Source organism: Xenopus tropicalis, chromosome 7 (assembly GCF_000004195.4).
Source record: "Xenopus tropicalis strain Nigerian chromosome 7, UCB_Xtro_10.0, whole genome shotgun sequence".
NCBI classification, from domain to species: Eukaryota; Metazoa; Chordata; class Amphibia; order Anura; family Pipidae; genus Xenopus; species Xenopus tropicalis.
Genome location: NC_030683.2, coordinates 60,064,643 through 60,089,135, shown reverse-complemented (window position 1 = coordinate 60,089,135; position 24,493 = coordinate 60,064,643). Strand labels below are relative to the sequence as shown.

Below are 24,493 nucleotides of genomic sequence, written 5' to 3'. Positions count from 1 at the left end.
CTTGGGCACTCCTGTACGGATAATAGATACCACATATGTGAGCATGGGTGACGTGCAACACGAAACTGCTAAGCGTGGGTTGCAGCATATAGTGCTGACCCTTTATTGGACTGTCTTACTCTTGTTGCGCTCACTCCCGATATGGGTGCACATATAGTATTTACTGCCGTAACACTGCAGCACCGTGATCACCTCTCCGGTGACCTGTGTTCCCGCTGTCGGCATTTGTTCCCCTTTTGGACAGTACCACCTCGCACATTCGATATTGCGAGTGGCACCCGGACATCCGATGTCCGCTCACCACCATGTGGTTGCTTAGCAACCGTGACGCTATCTTTCAAGCCACCGTGTGCTTTTACCCGGGCTCCTGGGGTCAACTTAGTTGCATGCGACTTCCTTCCAGTACTAGGGGGTGTCTCTTAATACAGGGCGTTTTTGGTTTTGCACCTTCTTTAAGATTTGGTGTCTATTACAGGCCACTTATGTCTGTGTGAACACTCACCCATTAACGTTCTGCACATTTATAGTATAGTATAATATATATATATATATGTGTCTCTACAGACAGAGTTTTTGGATGTATAAAAGATTCATTAAAGGCATGCAAACATAAATAAATGCACAAATATAAATAAAACATAAAATAGAAACCCTGTATTTCTTTTTATAAACATGTTCTTTCCTATCTGACTTCCTCTCAGAAAAAAACCTTCATTCCGGGGGTGAAAGTCTGCACAGCTCTCTCCTCTATCCCTTCTCCTGGTCCCCCTCCCATACAAAATTCATAAACTTACTCTCTCCACCCTTAGGAATGTGTAATCTGAGCTATAATGACTAGACTGCAAGCAGGAAGCTATGAAGACTGGCAGCTGCAGTCTTAAACAAACACAGACAGCATCTAGGGCTCTTTACTAAGGTATAAAAGTTTTCTGCAGAATAAATATAGCATTCTAGGTGGCACTAATGTGGCAAATCTATTGGCAGTAAAATGCCAAAATGACTTTCCTTCTCCTTTAAAAAGAAAATGGTCAAAATATATTAGCCATCTATATTTTAAGAAATTCATACTTAGCATCAAAAGGGGCAAATCATTAAATCTGATTCCCATGCAATTATATGAGCCAGAGCAAATATAACATTTTTAGTAAATGAAGGACAGAATGTATATTAATTAAATGTGCTTTTTTTGCCATGATTACCTGTCTGCAGGCTTCAGTGGTTATATCTTCCTGTAGAGTCAATACTTTAGGAATTGGTTTTATGGGTACTAGGTCTACTCCTGAGGGTGGGGGGAAAAAAAAAAGACAAATTAAAGAAACAAACTTTTCTGCTGAAGTTTGACTCTTATCTTCCACTTTACTTACCTATAATAAGACTGGATATTGGCATAAACTTTGCTGCAACTTGAAGCCTTGAATTTGAAAAAATAAGAGAATATGAAAATTAGTAGATTTATTTGCTCCACTAACAAAATGGGCTGCTGACTACTTATCTTTATTTGGTGCTACCAATCACCAGCAATATGGAATTTCTAAAAGTTTTTAAAGTCACACAAATTATAATTTTTGTGTTGTGTGCTAGTCTTGATTAGGTGTGCACTGGTAGATTACATACTGTTTATGACATCCACAAAAGAAAAAAAGTTATTTGCAAGTTGCACCCACTTTATTGTACATCTGTGACAAGAATATATGAAGGGCACGAAAATGTAATATATTGCAAACGGTTGCAAGCTTGAACTTTACAGCATTTCTCTTCCCACACAGATTATGTCATGATTTTTATGGTATACTTTTTATTTTTAAATTACACTCTACCATTTAAAATTTTATTCTTGAATCAACCAGCCATCAGTGCATTGTGCCTGAGCTTTCGGAAAGAGCCAGCACTACACATTAGAAATGCTTTAAGGTAACCTATTGTGTCTCCTACTCCCATGTAACTGGAGGAGTCGCAAGCTGGACTTGAATTTCTTACTATTGAGTGCTATTCTGATATCTACTCAGAGCTGCTATCTTGCTACCTTTCCCATTGTTCTGCTGATTGATTGCTGGAAGTTGGGTGATATCACTACAACTTGCAGCAGTAAAGTGTGACTGAAGTTCATCAGAGCACAGATCACATGGCTGTGGAACCCTGAGAAATATGGCTAGCCCCATGTGAAATCTCAAAATTAAATATAAAAAAAATCTGTTTGTGTTTTTGAAAAATGGATTTCAATGCAGGATTCTGCTGAAGTGTTCCTTTAAGTACAAAGGCAAAACATCATAAATATGTATGTCATGAGTCATTAAAGCTTAATGTATATAGGATTACCAACAAGTGAAAACTAGGAATCAGCAACAAAATAGTGTATATGTATTTTCTTTGCTTGCACTTCAGCTCCTACAGCTGACTGTGGAATACTGTTTTTTTCCCCTGTGCGTAGGGATTCACATTGTGGTATAAATTTGCTATATCTTGTCTTTTGGGACTGACTGGTGGGTAAGCTGGTGGATAAAGAAGTTTTAGCTATTTTGTCTAGTGCAGTGATCCCCAACCAGTGGCTCGTGAGCAACATGTTGCTCACCAACCCCTTGGGTGTTGCTTTCAGTGTCCCCAAAGTAGGTAGTTATTTTTGAATTCCTGACTTAGTGGAAGTTTTGGTTGAATAAAGACAAGATTTACTACCAAATAAAGCCTCCTGTAAAGCGGAGAGTGTGCATAGAGGATACCCAATAGCCAATCTTAGCCCTTATTTGAACTTTTATGATGCTATTGTTGCTTTTTTACATTTGACTGTGGCCCACGATTAAGAAGGTTTGGGGGCCCCTGGTCTAGTAGAATAGTTACTAGGGCTACTGCCACACAGGGCTCAGAATCAGCCCCTAAGCACTGAACAGCCCTTCCATGTACATGCCCCCAGAGCCACTGCATCAGCCCAGGTGCAGGCACACGGGGCAGATGTTGCATGTGAATAAGCAGGTGTTAGCAACCAAGTCATATACAAGGAATTGCACTTGGGAAGTATCCAGTTTAAGGATAAATTACAGCAGGTTTGTCAGTGTCACAAAATGTGTATCTTGTTGCACATATGCGACAACAATACCAGTAAGCCAGCAACTGAAGAGACCTGCATCTCACTTCTCCTCAAAGACTCAAAAAACACTAAAGCTTAAGATCACTGGAAATTCACTTAAACCAAACCACTGCTAACAAATACCCCACATGGAACCAGTAAGTAGGTGATACAGAATATACCTAGTTAATCCCCTATATGACTTCTTACCACCACCTAGCTACAGCTAATTCATCTAGCTAATTCACTACCCAGCTACAATAGAGGCAATACTACACTTTTTGTCCAAAACTTAGGCTTATGGACTTCCACGCTACCCGGAGCAGGGAAGCCCGTCTCTGCCCATACACAGGCAGATAAGTTCCGAATCGGTCTAGAGGACCGATAACAGCAGCTGAAATTGGCCAGCGTATGGTCACCTTTACAGAACAGCTCTTTTAGCATCCATAGATGCTTAGAACTTCAAATAACTAGGATTGATCAAGTCCATAGGGTTAATCAAGAGTCCATCAAGCTCAACCCATCAAAGTAACCCCAGCACACACCTATACACTCACATACATAAACCATATATACCAACATCAATAACTGTAGATACGAAGACATTAACAAAATCTGTCATCACAAAATCACTAGGACTGGGGGGCATTCCACAACATTCACCTCTAAAATTGAGGAGCTGAAAATTGATCTTTCCTTAATTAAGCAGGATATTCAAAATTCCTAGAGTGAGGGGGGTGCAAGACCAAACTGTTAATTTACCCCAAGAAATAAACCAAGTCAAACTGCAGCTCCAAACAGTGACTGGCCACATGGATGACCTGGAAAACCAACAGCGCCACTCCGAGTTTTGTGGTTCATAGAGAGATCCGAAGGTGCTCAACCTGAATAATTTGCAGAAAAATTGCTTTAAAGGAGACATATTGCATCATACTCATTTTTTGGTAGTATATTCCCCTTTCTCTAAAGTGCTTCTATAAACGAAGGTTTTAAAAACATTTTACCTGTTAAAAATGTAATTATACTAAAGCTGCAGAGAGATCCTTTCTTCTCTGCGTCTAAGCTGAAATGATGACTTGGCGTGTCCTCTCATTCTGCCTCAGGAAGTGATCATAACCTGAGTGACATTCAGAACTCAGCAGAAGCAGCCAATGTCCCGCCCCAGTATTAGTTTTGCTTCACTGACAATTAGGACAGGCCTTTCTTCAATGAGAATAACATGAAAGCATGTAAGTTGGATGGCACTCCAGCTGGTAAATAACTTTTTTTTATAGGAAAGAGGTTTATTCATGGGGCCTGCTGGAAGCCGATGGCACTAAATTGTGCAGTTCTGATAATAACTCCTTGCAAACTATTAACCTTTTTTCACATAAATAAAAGGAGTTTCTCCCCCTGCCTGCATCCTCCTCAGCTAATTGTGTCCTCCTTCCCCTGACAGCCCCTGGCTGCTTATAAGGAATATTCGGCTCTGTGCTCCTTTTGGATAAAGAAGTACAGAGCCTAACATTCCTTATAAGCAGTGCAGGGGCAGCTGTCAAAAGTTACCAACGGCTCTCGGGGGAAGCAGGACAGAACCGCTCTCACGGGGGAGAAGAATGGAATGGCCCTCGGGGTGGGGGAAAAGATTGAATGTCTCTCAAGGGGAAGCAGGGAACGGCACAGCGGTGGGCATGTAAGAGGCGATCAGGGCTGGCTAACTGGCAGGTGGGTGATTGAGGGTGCGGATCTATGTGCAAGTACATGCTGATTGCACACAGCCAAACTGACGTCACTAGAAGCACCTCACAGCCCAAGCCCTCAATAACTGGACGCACTGTAGCTAATGAAGCTGTGAGAGCCGGCGGCTCTTTAGAAAACTGTACAGAGTCTTAAACCAGAACTCCAGGATAGGGACGTAACAAGAGCAGTTTTTGGCCAGTTTCATGAAAGTTTGACCTGAAATGTACCAAAAAAAGCCAATCCCTTCTATTTTACACTACAAAACATCAAATAATGCACTCTGAAAAATGATTGTATATGTCCCCTTTGAAGAGTTACTTGGCCAGGATATATTCTCCCCACAAATTAGGGGTACCCAATGTGCCCATTCCAGCACAAAGACCTCTCCTTCCTGGCACTCCACCAAGGGCATTTCTGATCAAACGCCTCAACTACAGAGATGCCTCCCTGAAAGAGGGTAGAAGGAAAGGAGATCTACAATATGCAGGCGCCAGAATCTTCCTTTATCCTGACAACTGGTCTACTGAACGGAAAAAAATGCAGCTCCTACATGGAAGTCAAGCGCAAGCTCAAAGATCTTGGCCTGGATTATGCTATGCCATACCCTGCTCGAACAAAGCCCCCACAATCCCCGGAGACCACAGAGAGAGCAGCATTAATGCATAGGAATTGAAATGACATTTGATCGGAATTTCGCACGACTGCGATTCTCCTTGGCCCCTTGCCTTAGGGCCACTTGTTATAAGCCCTCAATTCCTGACATTTCCTTCATGGCTACTGTGCAGTTTTCTGTGGAGGGATTTCTCAAAATAGTGGCTCTGTACACTAACCTTTACTTGCCATCCTGGGAATTACACGCACTGGAGTCGAACTCTGGATCACTGGATCTTAAGTGTGCCTGGCACCAGGATGGAGCCATTTAACTTGGGCCAAGCTCAGTTTTTCTGCTCCTGGACGAGTTTGCTTTCAATTAATTCTTTTTTCTGCATAACTATTCGGCCATTCATGTATATTTTTTCCAACTTATCAGATGGACTTAACAACTCTAAGTCCCTATAGGCCCCCTACCCCCAGGTACCCCTGACCACATACCACAACTCCAAGTTGTGACCTCATTCAAATACCTTGGTATTACTGTTCATATGGGCCTAAATAGATATGAACAACTAAATTTAAACCCGGTGGTACAAGCTTTAACCAACAAAGTTTCCATATGGCAAGACCTGCCTCTCACCCTCGCTGGCAGAATTAATATTTTTAAAATGATTTCTCCCCAAGTTCTTGTACGCCCTACATAATTTCCCTATAACTCCCCAAAAACAGTGGTATAGTGGGTGGAAAAAATAATTTTTTGTAGCTTTACAAAATCTCAAACTCTACTTTTTAATTGCCCAGCTAGTTTTTGCTCACTGGTGATAAAGGCACTCTGTTTCATGTTTTCTAGTCCTGCCCAGTGATACAGAGATTGTGGGGCAAAGTGTTACAGTTTCTTAACAAGAAGCTTGCCATCCCAAATATTCGCTCTCCAGATCTTTGTCTGCTAGGAATGACTGGAGACCTGCAACTCCGTTCTCACTCTAGACTGTGCTATGTGCAGTTGCTTAACTATGCTAAGAAATCCATTCTAATGCATTGTAAGTCCTTAGATCCTCCTCCCCTTCAATTTTAGCAAACATTGGTGGATGGTTCCCTTCCTAGCCAGAAACTGACTTATCTAGCAAGGGGGTGCTCGGAGAAATTTAATGCCATATTGGGCACGTGGCTGGACCTATAAAGCTTGGGAATATGGATAACCATTACTCCTGTACATCCATAACTGCTACCTTAGCCTCACCCCTCTTTTCTTCCCTTTCTCTCGCTTGTTTTTCGGTTTGAAATATAAAATATGCAAAAAAAAAATCACTTACGCTGCTTCAAATGAAAGTTCCATTCCTCTAATCCAGGCATCCTCAAACTATGGCCCGTGGGCCTGATACGGTCGCCCAAGGTAATTTACCCGGCCCCCACTATAATTTGAAGGCTGATGGCAGACGAGGCGTAGGGTGGATATTTTCAGCAAGCGGAAAAGTGCTTGCTGAAAATACCACCCTACGCATCCTACATGTGCCTGCAACCGTCTGCATCGCCATGGCAACCAGACGCTCCTGCTGTGGGCGCATGTGCAAGCAAAGGATCTGGTCGCAGGGTCTGTGCAGTAGCGTTGCATTATGGGAATCTTCTCTACACAGCTCAGTGTTTTTTTTTTCCTGTTTGGCTTCTGATCTTCTGAACAGGTGAAATATAGGGAGACTTAAGGGCACTATTGAGACAACTGAAGGTATGCCTGCAGCTTGATATTAACTCTTTACTAGCCTTTCCTTCTCCTTTAAGGACTAGAGCCCAAGACTGCATTGGATACGGAATGTGAGACCTTACCAGAGAACTACAGGCAAAATTATGTTTTCATCCCTTGAGTCAATGCCCTTTATTACTTAAGTAATAAAGCCACAGAATGACACTGCCTGGAATTAGGCCAATTGGGAAGTGGAGGCCTTTAGAAAACAAACCTGAAACAGGGTATGTGAATCATACTCACAGAGACCCCATAACATCTGGGTTAGGTCCATCACAGACATGAGGGCTGCACTGTATAGTAGAGTTTAAAACGGCCTGAGAGTCTGCACCTATGGGATTGTGGACCAGGTATCTTTTGATCAGGAATCCCCAACTTTTTAACCCGTGAGCCACATTCAAATGCAAAAAAAAAAAAAAAAAGGAGTTGGAGAGCAACACAAACATGAAAAAAAGTTCCTGGGGGTGCCAAGATAGGGCTGTTATTGGTTATTGTTATTTGGTAGCCCTTGTGTGGACTGGCAGCCTACAGGAGGTTCTATTTGGCAGTACAAAATGCAACCAAAATGTGGGTCCAAGTTAGGAATTTTTAGGCCACTGGGATTTAAGAGGTTAGTGAGCAACATGTCGGTTATGAGCCACTGGTTGGGGAATGACTGCTCTAAATATTTCTCAACCCAATCTTCACTTCACTGTCTAATGGACATCACTTACAAATGCCATCTTTATCATGAAACAATATTCTAATTATGTAGATACAAAAAATAATTAGATCTGCCAGTTTCCAAACAACTCCAAAAAAAAAAAAAAAAATTACTTATTTACAAACAACATCCTTTGTTTGCCTAGCAAATATTACCTTACTTACTTACACGGAAGCTTTCAGATAATTTACTCCATAAAACTTTAAACCATAATTCAGTGTCATAAATCTAGCCACTATGTTTAAAGGACAAGTCAACACCAAAAAAGTTTTTTCCTAATTAAAAAATATAATTCTAAGCAACTTTCCAATATCAATTTATTAAAAATGATTAGTACTTTAAAAGTTATTTGTAAATGTAATTGCTATAGAAAGCAACATTTGCTGAACTCCTGTTTTTTTTTTCAAGCTGCAATGGTTAGTCTCCTCCAGCAAGACAGGTCTGTCAATCTGCTGGCTTGAATCAAAATGTGGCTCTAAGTTCATTCCTGCTAAACACCTGGTATTTACTACCTCAATTATAAGTACACAAAAAAATCATTTGGTGCCTTTAGAAATTAAAATATAACTTTTAAATTTCATTAGTTTAAAAAGATAATCACTCTTTTATAATTAAGATAAAAATTGGGATCCACCATTACCAAGAAATGTAATGCCACATCTACTCGCCGGGCGGCACGGGACTCGTCCGTACACGGGGGGGCTGGTGCTGCCGTATATACTCGAGTATAAGCCGAGGCTGTCTTTTTAAGCACATTTTGGGGGTTGAAAAACTCGGCTTATACTCGAGTATATACGGTATATCTATTTTCACATGATTCTTACTCCAAATTGCCCCAAAATTCCTGATAATTCACATCTCAGCTTGTGTTACTGCTGGCTTGTGTTACATATGCCACCATATGTGGCTAAATTCAGAAGTAAAGAAGTTAATAGGGAACAAAGGAAATCATTTAAGCAATACAAATTCTGATTTCTATTGCTTAAATTACTTCCTTTTTTCACTATTAACTTCTGAGTGTTTAACTGCAGCTTTTAAGTGTTGTAAAACAGCAATCCGGATGGCAAAGGTAGAAAATGAAAATTTAAGTTGCAGGATGAAAATGTGGCTCCATTGCATTACAGGAACAATATAGTTATAACGGATACAGAAGAGGCAAATGTGCTAAATCAGTTTTTTTCTTTAGTGTATACAGTAGAGGAGCCAGAGTTCTAGGGTCCACCCAATAGCTGCACTGTTGGCTCAGCTTTTCTTGTCAGTGGCTGACGCGGGATATGGTACATAAACGGTAACTTTAAAATTGATGTGAACAAGGCACTAGGGCCAGATGGAATACACCATAGAGTACGAAGAGCTTAGTTCAGTGCTAGCCAGGCCTCTATTTGGGATATTCTCAAATTCACTTTCATCTAGTATGGTACCTATGGATTGGAGAAAAGTTGATGTCATTGCTATATTTAAAAAGGGATTACGATCTCAGCCTGACTATTATAGACCAGTAAGTTTAACATTATGAGGAGTAATCATCATGGCTTTATGAAGGCTAGGTAACATAATATAAATGTAATTGCTTTTTATGATGAGGTTAGTAAGAAGCTTGACAGTGGGATTTCAGTAGATGTGATCTATTTGGATTTTGGCAAAGCGTTTGATACAATGCCCCACAAATAATGGTACATGCTCTACTTGGAGTAAGGTTCTTAGTGGGATCCCTCAGGGTTCTGTGCTGGGTCCAATTTTATTTAACTTCTTCATTATTGAATTAGGGGAAGGTATTGTAAGTAATGTATCAGTGTTTGGGCTGCAGTTTTGTGTCATCTGAAATGAATTCCATCTAGATTGTGGCAACCTTGAAGCAGGATCTTGACAAACTGGCAACCTGGGCAGCTAAGTCAAAGATGAAATTTTCAGCACAGGCTGTACCGAATATGCCATTAAAGGAGGTCACATCCTTCAAAGTACTTGGGGATACAGGTACACACGGACCCCAATACATTTAGGCGGCTTAACCTGGACCCTCTATTGGACTCGCTTTCCTTGGCACTCAAAAGCTGGGAGAAGCTACCACTCTCACTGTGGGGTAGAGTCATTATCATTAAAATGATATACCTGCCAAAGCTGTTGTACATCCTGCACAACACCCCATATACTATTCCGCATGCTGTAATCAAAAAGCTAAATACGATAATCAATCCATTCATATGGGCAAACAAGCCACCCCGCATTGCCTGGGAAAAACTAGCATCCCCTATAGCTAAAGGAGGGCTGGGACCTCCCCACTTCTACTTTTATTACTTGGCTTCACAGATATACTATGTGCATTGGTGCCTTGCACCCAATCCATACAATCCTAACATGCCGCTCCAAGCTTCAATCCTTGACCGCCCTTCCAGACACTCTTAAAACCCCACACCAAGCATGGACCACTGCACTAAAAATACTGGGCTCCCCGCTGCCATACCCCTCACCATACCTCCCTTTGTGGAAAAACTCATTTCTCCAGCAATTATATGACCTACCTGATGTTATATACTGGGCTCACCTAGGTATTAAAAGATTGTCTGACCTTCTCCTAGAAGACCAATTTCCAACCCTCCAAAACCTTCAGGAGAGGGTACCTGGCCAACGGATCCAATTGTATAGATATCTCCAAATCCGTCACGCCTTCCAAGCCCAGTTTCACTCTCTCTCTCTTACACAGGGGACTACTCCCCTCGAGGATACTTTATACTCCCCTACACCTAAAAAGCTACTATCCAACCTATACAAAGATGTAATGGAAAGCCTCCCTCCACCCTTTAATCGGGCCTACCAACTCTGGCAACAAGCTATCCCAAATCTACAGGATGACCAATGGGAGGAAGCCATAGATATAGCCTATGATTACCTAATTTCAATTAAGGATAGGCTTATACAGTATAAATCCCTCCATCAAGTCTATATAACTCCTCCTCCTCCTGAAGCAATTGAGAATAGGCAAGAGACAGAATGATCTCTGCCCCCGATGTAACACCCCCGGTGCAAACTTTATTCACATGATTTGGGCATGTCCCCCTGTAAATAAATTTTGGAAGGATGTAATGGGCACCATGGCTCAAGAGCTGGGCACCCCCCAAATAATCGACCCTGTAGTTTGCCTACTGGGGGTCATTGATGATATCCTCTCCACTAATGCAGCCAGAATCAGATTCCGCACTCTTATGTTTTATGCGAAAAAAAACAGTTATTATGCACTGGATGGGGAATAACTTACCTTCACTGAATTTCTGGAGGCAGCTAGTAGAAACAAGGGGAGCGATGGACAAATTTGAGAAAGTGTGGAGTGACTGGTATAAAGCAGACCCGCAAGACCAGTAACCCTAGCATAGATCAAAACCAACCAAACCCATACTCCCCCTGAATAAGTATACTTGTCACTAACGACAGGCTACTCCACTATGCATTGAAATAATGACGACACCGCAATATGATTTCTGATTTATTGAAACAAACTGTATAGCAACATTCATGCTTTCATTTTTGTTGTCTTGTTTGACTTTTGTAAACCAAATAAAATCTACTTGATTGTGCTGGTAAGGCCCCATCTAGAATATGCTGTGCAGTTTTGGTCTCCAGTGGTCAAATGGGATTTTAAAAAAAACAGTCCAGAGAAGGGCAACTAAGCTGGTAAAGAGAAAGTATCCATTATGAAGAAAGACTGGCCAAGTTGGGACTGTTTACACTGGGGAAGAGGTGCTTAAGGGGTGACATGCTAACTGTTTAAATATATAAAGGGGATCATAATAATCTCTTCTAGTAGACACAAGGGCATCCATTCAGATTAGAAGAAAGGAGATTCAGTCTGAATATTCAGAAAGGTTTTGCTTTTTTTTTTTTTTTTCTTTCTTGCAGTGAGCACTGTGAATTTTTTCCACCCTCCGGGCAAAATTGGGGAGGCATCAGAAGGGTTATAGACATACGAGATTGAACCCTACAGACATGTATCTTTTTTCAACCTAACTTACTATGTAAAAGACTGGCCCAGTGAGGGTTGTTTATGCTGTAAAAGAGGCTCTTGGGGGGGGGGGGGGGGGGGAGGATATGATAACTACGTATAAATGTACAAGAGGACCATATAATAATTTCTCTAATGCTTTATTTGCCAGTAGGTCCTTGCAACAGACATGAAGGCATCCATACAAGGGGTTGAACTTGATGGATGTGTGTTTTTCAACTGTTACTATCGTGTTTCCCTGAAAATAAGACCTACCCAAAAAATAAGCCCTCGCAGGATTTCTGTGCATTTGTTATATATAAGCCCTACCCCGATATTAAGACCTAGTGATGGGCGTGGCTCCGCGCTATGCATTTTTGCGCGGAGCAGTAAGGAAGACTGCGCGCGTGGTAACCGCGGTTGCAGGCATCCTATTGCACATCCGCGAACGGCTAGGGGAAAGGAGTTCACGCATCACTAGCAACAGCCCCACCAACAAGGTCGGCTCCCCGTCAGGTCCCGGCCATCCTGTGCACACTGAAGCTTCAGGTGAAGATGGAGACATAGAGACTAGACGTCTCCACAGTGATGAAAGTCTCCCCAGGGGGAAGAAGGAAAAATGTGGCTGCTATTTTACCCAGCACCAGTCCAGCAACAGTCTGTGGGTCTCTCTCACCCGCCCCCCCCCCCCCATTCCCCACAAACACCAGGGGATAGGGGAAAAGCTTCAGCAAGCAGTCTGCTATAGATTGTTTGTATTATACTTTTACATTTACTTATCCATAACGCTTGGAGCATGATAAGTGAGGCACACAACAACGTAGCCGACACACTGGGGAAGCTAGAAAAAGAAGTGGAGCACTTAGCAAACACAGTCGCAGACCTGGAAGACAGATCGCGATGCAACAATGTTAAAATGCGGGGAATCACTAGAGCTAGAGGGCTATCTGCTGGAACTGCTCACAGTAACTATGCCGAATATACCACAAATAGAGCTGACTATAGATAGAATTCATATAGTTCCTTAACCCGGAAATGCACCGAAAGCTCCCAGAGACGTGCTGGCAAAACTACATTTCTTTCACACAAAAGAAAAACTACTTCAAGCAATGCGCCACAAAGACAACTGGCCCCCAAAATACCTTGATCTACAAATCTATCCAGATCTTTCACAAGCAACACTAAACAAGAGAAGAGCATTTTAAGAAGCTACAAAAGTCTTGCGCGACAACACTATCCCCTACTGATGGGGGTTCCCAATAAAACTAATCATCACTAAACAAAGTAGCCCGATTGCCTTCACCTCGCCTGAGGAAGTTAAAAAAAGCTTTGCACAGATGGAACCAATCACAAACATCAGGCTCTCCCTCAAGCTCTCCACACCAGAAATCACCTAAAAGAAACATAAAAGACTAGCCAAACGCCTGTTTACAGTGCAACTACCCAATAGGCTCACTCAAAGGAGCAAGACAAAATTCTTTATTTTCCCTTCTTTGCTTGATTCCACCCTATCCCCCCTGGTATACAGATCAGAAAAGCCTGGAAATAATAAAGGCGCAGTTCTACCCTTTTGGTACACATGCCACAAGGTAGCGCTCTTATCAGCAAAAACAGTTGATAAGTATCCTTTCCATCCTTGTTGATTTGTTTGTGGTTTTAATGTTGTCCATGCAAAACCACAGTTAATGTTTCTATATGTTGGTATTGATCACAATTTCCATTAAATCCAAAAATCCATGTTGTCTGGTATAGATTCCAAATGGTACGCAAGTACAGGGCAAGTAAACAGCTGGTACAAAAAAATTGTTAAATTCTATTCCCTGAATGCGAGGGGCTTAAACACTCCACAGAAAAGAAACCTAGCCCTTAATGAAGCGTTTAAAGTGAAAGCAGATGTATTATTTTACCAGGAAACGCATTTTAAAAAAAACATTCCAAAATAAACGAAATCCAGAGGCCTACCACGTCTTATGTACCAAATCTAAAGGAGTTTAAATTTTAGTAGGCACCAAAATAGCATTCCAATTGCAGCAGCTGTTTGCGGACCCCTTAGGTAGATACCCCATGTTGATATGCTCTATAGATAATCATTAATTAACTTATATGCACCTAATAAAAATCAAATACAATTTCTTAAAGTGGCCATACACGGGCCGGTTGTAGCTGCCCATATCCGTCCCTTGGACCAATTCGGCAGCTTATCGGCCCGTGTAAGAGAAACAACGACTGGCCCGCCCGACTGATATCTGGCAGATATCGATCGGGCAGGTTAAGAAATTCAGTTAGGGGACCGCATCGGCTTATTGATGTAGTCCCCAAAACGACTGCACCTATTCCAGTCGTTATAATTCGATCGTTTGGCCCTGGGGCCAAACAACCAAATTAGCCTAAATTCCCCCGATATCGTCCACCCATATGCGGGGATATCGGGAGAAGATCTGCTCAGTTGGCGACCTTGCCAAGCGAGGGGATCTTTACGTGTATGGCCACCTTAACACATCTTATGCAGTACAAACAAGATAAATGTATTGTGGCGGGAGACTTCAAAAGTATAATGAACCCCTGATTAGACATATATAGAATAAACACAAAACCAAACAATAGAGATAAAATACCAGCCAGGAAATTGAGGGGGCTTATCCACAAATTTGCTTTAATTGATGTATGGAGAGCATTTAATTGATGTATGGAGAGCAAAACATCCCACAGAGAAAGATTATACATTCTACTCACCTAGACATTCTATGTACTCAAGGATTGACTTTAATATTAGCTCACTCTAAAACACCACAAGTAACAAAAGCCTGGTCAGATCATGCACCATAAGGTATAGATTTAAGCCCCCTATCCCCACAATATACTACTTGACTTAATGATTTCTTGTTAACGCATCAAGACAAACAGGCACACAACAAATGCAAAACTTTTTCCAAACTAACACAACAGAAGAAATGGACACCTAACTAACATGGCTAGCGTATAAAGCCACCTTGCGTGGAACCCAACATAAACACCCCACCAAGACCCAAGAAAAAAAAAAACAGAGCTCCAACAAATACTCTTGGCCAAATCTGAATATAGACAAAATGTTGAAACAAATGTACTACACTAAAGGCAACAAAGCAGATAAACTACTAGCTACACAACTTGTAATTAAACAGCACAATCTAGAATACAGTTTCTCACAAATCAAAACCACAAGATAACAGAACCCCCCCAAATTGCAAACAATTAGATTTAAAGGAGAGGGAAAGTCATTTTGGCATTTTACTGCCACTAGATTTACCACATTAGTGCCACCTAGAATGCTATCTTTATTCTGAAAAAAGCTTTACAGTAATAAGTGTCCTAGAAGCTCCCTCTGTTTATTTAAGGGCTGTGGCACACGGGGAGATTAGTTGCCCGCGATTTCCCCGAAGTTCTCTCTCAAGGCAACTTCTGCAATTTTGGGGAAATCGCGGCGCCGCATATGCCATCCCACTGGCGATTTACATACTCACCGGTGGGATGGTATTTTGGGGAGATTAGTCGCCCGCGACAAGGGAGATTTGTTGCGGGCGACTAGTCTCCCCGTCTGCCACAGCCCTAAGATTGCACTTAGTAGCTCAGATTACACATTCCTAAGGGGGGATTGCATGAGTTTTATGCATTCTTGTGCGAGGGGGGGAAGCAGGAGCTGGGAGAGAGCTATGCATACTCTGGCCCGGGAATGAAGGATTTTCCTGAGAGGGCAAGCCTGATACCCAAGAACAGTTTACAAAAAAAAATATGAGACAAGAAATCCTGTGTTTCTTTTGATAGAGGACTCAGTGCAGCATTACTGTAAGTGCTTATGGCTGTATTTTCATAGACCTTTCTGATAAAGGTTACTGTTTTTACTTTTCCTTCTCCTTTAAGTTAAAAATCAAAAGCAAAGATCTAATTGGAGATAAATATATCTAATATATGTCTTAGTAAACACGCCCCTGTGTGAACGGGGGAGGGGATATACTGCCCATTTAATATCACACGTTTACTTTGAAAGGGAAGTTTCACCTTTACCATGTTTTTGAATGGCCTATTTTTACTAACTTTGCAATTGGTCTTCATTTACATTTTTTAATTTCCTTCTTTCACTGCCTAGTTTCTAGGGTAAATTGGATCCTAGCAACCAGATAGTTGCTGAAATCCCAAATAACCACAAAAAAATTGCAAATGTGTTTTAGTATATCCCTGCCTAGGTTATACGAAAGGTTAGTATGGATTACCTGCCCCTTTAACAATGTTTGTAAATAGCATCAAAAACTTTAACCCTCACCTACATCAAATTTCATACTTTCATTAATAACCCCAGTTACCGTTTGCCTCAATATACCCCTTTTTATTGCTGTTAAAGCTTTTTTTTTTTTTTTTTTTCATTGTTTGACTTACCAGCCTCCTGGTGCAGCACACAGATCCACCAGAGCACGTGCTTTTGGCAAGAATTGAAATTTTCTGTTTAGCTGAATAAGCTTGAAGGCTGAACGAGACCGGTACCCTGCAAAAAAAAAAAAAAAAAGTAAAGTAAATCTATATTCTTCAAAATTTTTCAATGTTCCTTAAATCTTACCAAATTAAAACCAATCTGAATGACCCCCAATACAGCAGCTATTGTTTAAACAGATACTCTAAATGTTTCTACACACACAGACATTTTCACTGCCTCCATATGGTATTCCATGAACAAATCAAGTAAATCTACTGTAGAGCAACTGGACTTATCCTACCAGCTTGAACTGAAGAAGCTGCTCAAATGAGTAGTGAAACAGTATGTATGTATATCTTTATTAATAAAGCGCTACTTACGTACGCAGCGCTGCACAGTAGAATACATTAATACAAACAGGGGTTTATTAAGATAATAATAGATACATACACCGTATAACAATACATACAAGTAAATACAAGATAAAGTTGCAAGTCAAAGACACAAGAGGATGGAGGTCCCTGCCCCGTAGAGCTTACAATCTAGATGGGAGGGTAACTTACAGACACAAATAGGCAAATATAAGTGCTGTAGGTCACAGTGGGTAAACACTACAATATAAGTGCTAGTTCCCAGATCAGGTGCTGGGTGAGTGCTCCAAAAGATAGTCTTTAAGTTTAGTTTTAAGAAGACTTAGGGAGAATTCGTTCTGAAGGAAATCAGGGAGGGCATTCCAAATGTAAGGGGCAGTAAGGCAGAAAGGTTTAAGGAGGGAGACAGCAGTAGTAGCGGGGGGCGCAACCAAGTGGTTCCTCTGAGAGGAATGAAGGAGTCGGCCAGGAACCTACAGAGACACAAGAGAGGAGATTTAGTGAGGAACAGAGGAATGGAGGGCTTTGAAGGTTAAGAGAAGGAGTTTGTAAGATATTCTTTGTTTAATAGGAAGCCACGATAAGGACTTTAGCAGGGGAAGGGCCTGAACTCTCCTGGATGAGAGGAGAATTCTGGCACCAGTATTGAATATAGACTGTAGGGAGGAAAGATGGAAGTTAGGGAGCCCGGTTAGTAGCAGGTTACAGTAGTCAAGTCGGGATAGGATGAGAGCATGCATGAGCAGCCTAGCTGTTGCAGTAGAAAGAAAGGGACGGATTATGGCAAAATTGCGTAAGAAAAAGTGACAGGTTTTGACAATGGTGTTAATATGGTCAGAAAAGGAGAGGCAGGAGTCAAAGACCACCCCAAACTACGCGCCAAATCAACAGGTGTGATGAGGGTGCCATCAATAGAGACAGTAAAGGGGGGGGGGGTAGGACCAGGCTTAGGCCAAAAGATCATTAGTTCAGTTTTTGTTAGGTTTAGTTTGAGGTGGTGTTGATCATCCAATTGGAGATAGCTAGGAGGCATGTAGAGATTAGAGTCTCAGTTTCAGCTGTTAATGAAGGGGTCAACAAACAAATTTGGATATCATCAGCATACAGATGATATTTAAAGCCAAATGAACGGATAAGATCTCCCAAGGACAGCATGTAGAGGGAGAACAACAACAGCCCAAGTACAGAGCCTTGGGGTACCCCCACATTAAGAGGAACTGGAGATTAGGATTCGTTAGCATAGGAGACAGTGAATGAACAGTTAGAGAGGTAAGAAGAGATCCAGGATGTAGCCTGACTACGGAGACCAATCGAATGCAGAATTCGCATCAGGAGGGAGTGGTCGACCGTATCAAAATGCAGCCGATAAATCGAGGAGGATTGGATTTGGCTTTGGCAACCTCAAGGTCATTTGTAACTCTGTACAGATTGCAACCAGATTGCATTGGGTCTAATAAATTATGGGAGTTAAGAAAGTTAGTAATACAGGAGAAGACAATACGCGCTAAGATTTTGGAGGCAAGCGGTAGAAGCAAGACAGGACAGTAGTTAGACCGGATGTGTCGAGTGCGGCCTTTTTAAGCATAGGCTTGACACATGCCTGTCTGAAGGAAGAGGAGAAAATTCCAGAAGTCAGAGAAGAGTTGAAGATGTGAGTAAGAACTGGAGTAAGTTCAGCAGCATAGTGTTTAATCAGAGAAGAAGGCATAGGGTCAAGACAGCAAGTGGTGAGCGGAGTGGACAATAGAAGCCTCCCGGCTTCGGAGACAGCAGAAGGACGCAGAAGGGTATTTAATATAGAAAACAGGCGTCGCGGTTTGGATTTATTATTGTTGATAAGGGTATTGTAGTATTCCTGTTTAGCCTTCGACAAGGCAGAGTTGAGGCAGGCCAATAGGAATTTATAATGGATAAAGCCAGGTTTCAAAACCATAAAGGAAGGTTGCAGGAGAGGAGGCTGCTGGGGGCCTGTAAATGGCAGCTACCCGTACAGAGAGAGGATGGAAGATTTGAAGGGCATGCACCTCAAATAAGTTAAACGAAAAAGCTGGAGGAATAGGAATAGATGCGAACAGACAACAGGAGGAGAGGAGAATTCCAACTCCCCCACCGTGTTCAGTGGTCACAGTTTCAGAAAGACTCTGACTATCATATAAAGCAGGGCACTCACTGGTCTTAAAAAGTATGGTAAAAAAAGGAAGACTGAAACGTTGGAACACACACACACAGTGCTCTTTCTTTTGGTTTGTATCTGAGGAAGAGCACCGTCTGTGCTCGAAACTTTACGTTTTTTTCAATAAACATTTCTGTCTTTTTGTATGAAGTCTCTGTGTGCGCTGTACTCTTTCTTTACATTTTTATATTTTAACCTGCACCCAGGGCAATTGAACTTGTGGTGGGTGTGCTCCTCTGTCTGGATAGATAGATTAGATATTTACCACAGGCTCCCAATAGTTTTTCCTAGTCCTTCCATACAGGCCACTAATGGTATTGGCTAAAGACATAAAATCATAGCTGTAAATTATGTACTTGCATGTTTTCAAGTGATAACTGCAGTTATGGACAGTGTACAGCACTGTACATAACGATCATCAATCAAAACACTCTTATGCGAAAATCTCCTCAAAGGCTGTGTTCAATACTCTTACCAGTCTCTTTAGCCAAATGATAGAATTTATCCTTTCGGCTCTTTCCAACCTTTGCTTTCTTGCCCATCTTAGATAATTGAAAGGCTCTGGAAAACATATTTCAAAAACACATGCTTATTATATCCTTTCTTGGCACTTACTTTATAAATTAGGCTAAATAAAGACCAGTATAAAAAATAAATTATTTGCTAAATAATGACCAGTGTAGTACACTCAAGTGTAGTACAATCAAGTCTAAAGATGAGTTAAACCAGGGGTCTCAAACTCGCGGCCCGCAGGCCATTTGCGGCCCTCGGTACAATATTTTGTGGCCCGCACCAACGCCGAATGAATGGATCGCGATTTTTATTGTGATTCAAGGGATAATGCAAGGCACGGCGGGCGGGAGCTGCTGATAGCGGAAATGACTTTATGCCATCATAACAGTTATTATGGGAAGACGTAAGGAGCTAATTGTGCACACAGAACGTCTTCCCATAATAACTGTTATGATGGCATAACGTCATTTCCGCAATCAGCAGCTCCCGACTTTTTTTTGTGAAATCCCTTATGCGGCCCAGCCTCATCCTGACTTTGCCTCCTGCGGCCCCCAGGTAAATTGAGTTTGAGCCCCCTGAGTTAAACTTTCTTAAAGCATCCATTGCTAGGCGTTTCCAGGTTACTTATCTCCTGACAAATGCTAGAACTAGTGCTTAAAAGGCAATTTTACCTTTATGTCTATGACTGCTTCTGTAGTGTATCTCTGTAAATCTTTCATTAGGCAAGCCAGAAATATAGCGTTTTTACACAGCAATAGTAGTACTATTTAATTGTGTGCTTAATAGATTTTGACTTTCCGTGTCCTTTAAAAACAAACATCTGATTGGTTGCTATAGATTACCAGATGTGGGAAAATCCTCATAAAAAAACACACCAGACCGAGGTACTGTTTGTTTACCACTATGCATTTTGACTCCCAGGTGTTCCCTGCAGCTGTTCTACTAGGGCACATGCAGGAAGAAAATAAGGGAGTGGCACTCACAACAGTACCCAAGGCTGGTGTGTTTTTTTTGGAAGGAGAAATGCCTGGCAGAAGATAAGCAGTTAGTAATAAGCTAATTATATCATGCTCCCCACTGATGCTAATATTAGCTTAAGACATTTGCCTCCTGTGCGTATACTTGTAAAATGTCTGGCACTGTTAATCTAATATGGTTAACTATATAGTACCCCTTACTAGTGCTGCCAAGAGAAAACCTTTTCCAATATGAACCTAAACTAAATTGCCATTTAGAATATTGACATTGGTGTGCACTTTTTAGGGCTTGGGCACTCCATTACGGTTATCAATGTCTGGATAAGTGAGAAATCAACCATAATTACAACTTGATCTAGTTACGAAGCATTTTCCACTTGTAATTAAAGGTTTACAAAATACACCAATGATGACGCTCTTAGCACTCGACACACGACTGCAATTATACAATGCTGTGCAAATCGCAAACTTTTCGACCATCTCCCCAATAGGCTTTTACCCATAGATACTTTTTTACAGATGTTCATGTCACCTAAAATATAATTGAAACAGCTAGTTCGTGTACTACAGCTTCAGCTAATCGTGCCAACACCATGGTAGTGGTTTAAAAAACATAAAGAGTATTGGCCGCTTACCTCCGAAGGACTCTTTCACGTTTTATAATCCACGCGGTCTCGAGAAACTTCCGGTAAGTCGCTTCAGAATGACGTCACACAGCCTCTCTTTCCGCTATCTTGGTATTGTGGCTTTTCGTTTCCATCCTTCCTGTCCTTCTAAGGACCACGATTACGTCACGATCACTTGACACTTTTAAGTCCCCGCCCTGTAACATTTAACTGCTTTTGAGGGGTACGTTCAAATGAAGGAATAAAAGTGGTAACGGATTCTTGACAGTTGATTTGCTCTGGTAAATGATGAACTACGAATAGAATCTGCAGCTTACTTCCATGCCTGGTAATGTAAGCTGGGTACAGTATTAGCTACTTCACAGATGCATTCACTGTTCCACTAGATCAGGGGTGGGCAAAGTTTTGGCTCAGGGGCCACATTGACTTTTAAAATTTGACAGATGGGGCGGGCCAGCACCAGATGCATAACAACATGTTTTGTGTTGCTGTGCGTGTGTGGTTTTAGGACTGTGAGTGCAGAGGTTCAAAGTTAATGCCCTGGGAACGTGTCCAATCGCATTGCATGCACAGCCCCCTGTGAAGGAGTTCTCCTTTTGAGTAGATAATATAAACGATAAATGTAAGTAGAAGTCTATGCACATGTTTTTGGGAGAAATGAGCCCCCGAGCTTCAATGTCTCTGGGTGGAAGGGAGGGGGGAGTATAAGCTCCTGTCTTTCAATGCGGGGCCGATAGGTCCAATCGGCCTAGGACTGGCCCTGACACACCGATCCTCGGGGGGCCGGATTAAGAAGACCAACGGGCCGTAGTTTGCCCACCCCTGCACTAGATAATGGGGTGGAAGGAAATGCACTGTTCCTCTAGATGCTGGTGATTATGAGTGGGATTCTCTACACCCCTAGATGCCTGGGTTGGTGAATTTACTGTGCTACTGGATGCTAATGTGCCCCATAGGGTTAACAATCCCCTACCTTTCTAGTATTCATGTTACTGGGCAGATGCCCATGTTTCCTGTACCTTCACGTGGCAGTTGGCACCAATGATTAATCCCCTATCATGTGACAAATATTAGCAAGCAATCAATAAATTGGGCTCCCCCACCCCCAAGCATCAATCTAATTTCCTCATATGAGCTTACCGGGGTACCTGCGAGCGAGTGCTTCCTCCTTCCTGCTTCGTTTTGCTGGGACCCCACGACCGGCTTCTCTGTTAAAGTTCGGCTTTTTCACTCTACTGCGCATGCGCGCGAACAGGAAGGAGGAAGCGCTGCAGTTACCCCAGGCTGGTTCTGTTCTCTCCGAACAGGGGCACCAGTTCGGGGTAAAAGGTAGGCGATTTAAGTCACTTGGGGGTGCCTAACATTTTGCCTTTCCTTTTCCTTTAACAGTAATTTTATTACAAAATGGTTAACATCTACAATGGTGTTAAAGGACAATGAAAGGTTAATATAAATTAAAAGTAAGTCTAAAGGCATTCTTTTTAAGTACTTACTGCATATCTAAATTCCCAGATCCCTGCTTGCTTCTCTGAGATATGGTGCTGGCAGCCTACAGCAGTGTGAAGACTACAGTGACATCACTGAAATCTCTCTTCCCTTCCTGTAGGCTGCCAGCAGCACCCTTCCTATTCTCTGAGCATGTGTGTAACTTGATCCTGTCTGCTGTTCTGAGCTACACATGCCCACCAGCCAATCAGAAGCGGATCTGGGAGAGAGGAGGGGGGGAGGGAATGAAATACATGTGCAGTATGAAGCAAGGAGGGAAAGGAAGGGAGAATACCTTTTTAGAAATGGCTGCCTGTTCTAGAAAATGTGAAGTAAGTGTGACTGAGTAAATATTTGATTAGGTGAGCCAAAAGGGTGGCATTTTTACTAAACAATAGGAGGACTACTGGGCAGTATGCTTTTTAAATTTTGACTTGCAGTCTCCTTTAAATAGATTAAATGTCACTTGTTGGGGGAAAAGAAAGTCCTTTTCAGAGTAAACGTAACTCCTCTGCCGTCAAAGTCCATCCTGATCAATTCAAAATTTCCTCCTCTTTCTCAAGGTGTAAGTGGCTGGATTTCTCTTTCTGTTTTTTGATTCTTGATTTCTACTGTCCCCAGAAACACTTCCAAAGCTCTGGATTCAGAAATTTCCTGAGGAGAGAAAGAAGAAGAGGAGCAGCTACTTGGTTCTTGAAAAACGTACCCGTTTGAATTTTGACGGTTTGAAAATAGATTTGTAAGAGTTCGCATTATACCTAGATGCCCTTCCCTTTCTCCTATCTGCATATTCAGATCAATTATAGACATTATTAATTTCAATTAATATTGGCTATAAATTCATGTCCAGAAAAAAGAATTTGTAAACAGTTCAGAATGATCAAATATCATGGTCATGATAAATAATTACATTAATAATTAGTATACACAGTATAAATCAGGGCTGTGGAGTCGGTAGATAAATTCTCTGACTCCGACTCCTCAGTTTCTGATATTTCCGACTCCAACTCCACGACTCTGACAACTCTGTTTTTAATATGCTAATGTATTTAGTGAAGCATACAGTCAATGAAAAGCATGCTTCATGGTCACTCAACGTGTTCGTTTATGCACTGAGTGCATTGGGCTTTATTCTTATAGCAGAGAAGTAATTAATTATGACTGTTTATGAATTGGGACATTTAAACTTGCTTTATTTTTTTTTTTTATTCCCATTTAAATTTAGTAGGAGTCGGAGTCGGTTCATTTTTTGCCGACTCCGACTCTACAGCCCTGGTATAAATAAATCAATTAGATTGCAGTTCATATATAAATGCGTAGAAATGTACACCATTTAAATGGGAACTATCATGAATGGGAATCTGCTTAACTTAGCTCAGTTCTGACAGGCAGCTTGTGTTCAACACCCACCTGCCCACCAACCCACCTATTTGATAGAAAACCTGGAATAGACTTTAAAGAAGATCTAAAAATTCACCAAATTCTCCCTTACAACGTCTGACACTTTCCTTCTCACTCACTAACAAACACATAAAACATTATTTCTTGGTTATTTATGAAAAAAACATGAAAAAGCCACATATCAGTTGCTTTTATTTTGCTGAGCAGCAGCAATCAACTTATTTGGCACAAAGGCCCAGCAATTTGAAACCTACATGCTAAGTGAGCTGGCAGGAGATGCTGGGAGTTGTAGTTGTAACAACTTTAGGGTATCTACTTGCACATTCCCATAAAACTACAATTTGCCTTTTGTATAAATTATAAATAAATGTTGTAGAAACAGTAACTTGTGCTGCTGTTTTTGCAATAACATTGTAGTCACTTTTTAAATGTATGGAAGCTAATCGATAAAGTATATGGCCAATTCTTAAGAATACATGGACTGGCTTCAGGCAGGGTTATAATCCACTTCCATTAATTAGAAATTATTATTATTATTTTTTTACTGCTTCTTCTATAGTGACGCCGCTGAATTATAGTGTTTGTACAAAGGTTTCCCTTGGGCTGGGAATTATTACTTGTAGCAGAGTAAATGCTACAGACTGACCAGGTGGGCCTGGTCCAATCAAGAAGCCTGAAAGCCTGGCTAGTCAGTTTACTGACTGGCAGCTGATCTAAG

General features: G+C 41.5%; 1 protein-coding gene and 1 long non-coding RNA gene across 3 annotated transcripts in view; one reads left to right on the top strand and one right to left on the bottom strand.

Moving 5' to 3' along the window:
- Positions 1 to 21,011, bottom strand: part of ftsj3 (FtsJ RNA methyltransferase homolog 3) — a 174,627-nt gene extending 153,616 nt beyond the window's left edge. For both annotated transcript variants that reach the window (XM_012967001.3, XM_012967002.3), the window contains exons 1-5: positions 20,899 to 21,011; positions 19,249 to 19,334; positions 16,196 to 16,301; positions 1,365 to 1,411; positions 1,200 to 1,279 (exon numbers count right to left, since the gene is read on the bottom strand). In XM_012967001.3, coding sequence (XP_012822455.1) covers positions 1,200 to 1,279; positions 1,365 to 1,411; positions 16,196 to 16,301; positions 19,249 to 19,315 — 300 coding nt within the window. In that variant the 5' untranslated portion in view covers positions 19,316 to 19,334; positions 20,899 to 21,011. The remainder of the gene's footprint in view (positions 1 to 1,199; positions 1,280 to 1,364; positions 1,412 to 16,195; positions 16,302 to 19,248; positions 19,335 to 20,898) is intronic.
- LOC116412441 overlaps positions 20,993 to 24,493 on the top strand; it is a 126,526-nt gene continuing 123,025 nt past the window's right edge. Inside the window, exons 1-2 of the long non-coding RNA XR_004223701.1 lie at positions 20,993 to 21,217; positions 22,996 to 23,113. This is a non-coding gene — a long non-coding RNA (uncharacterized LOC116412441). The remainder of the gene's footprint in view (positions 21,218 to 22,995; positions 23,114 to 24,493) is intronic.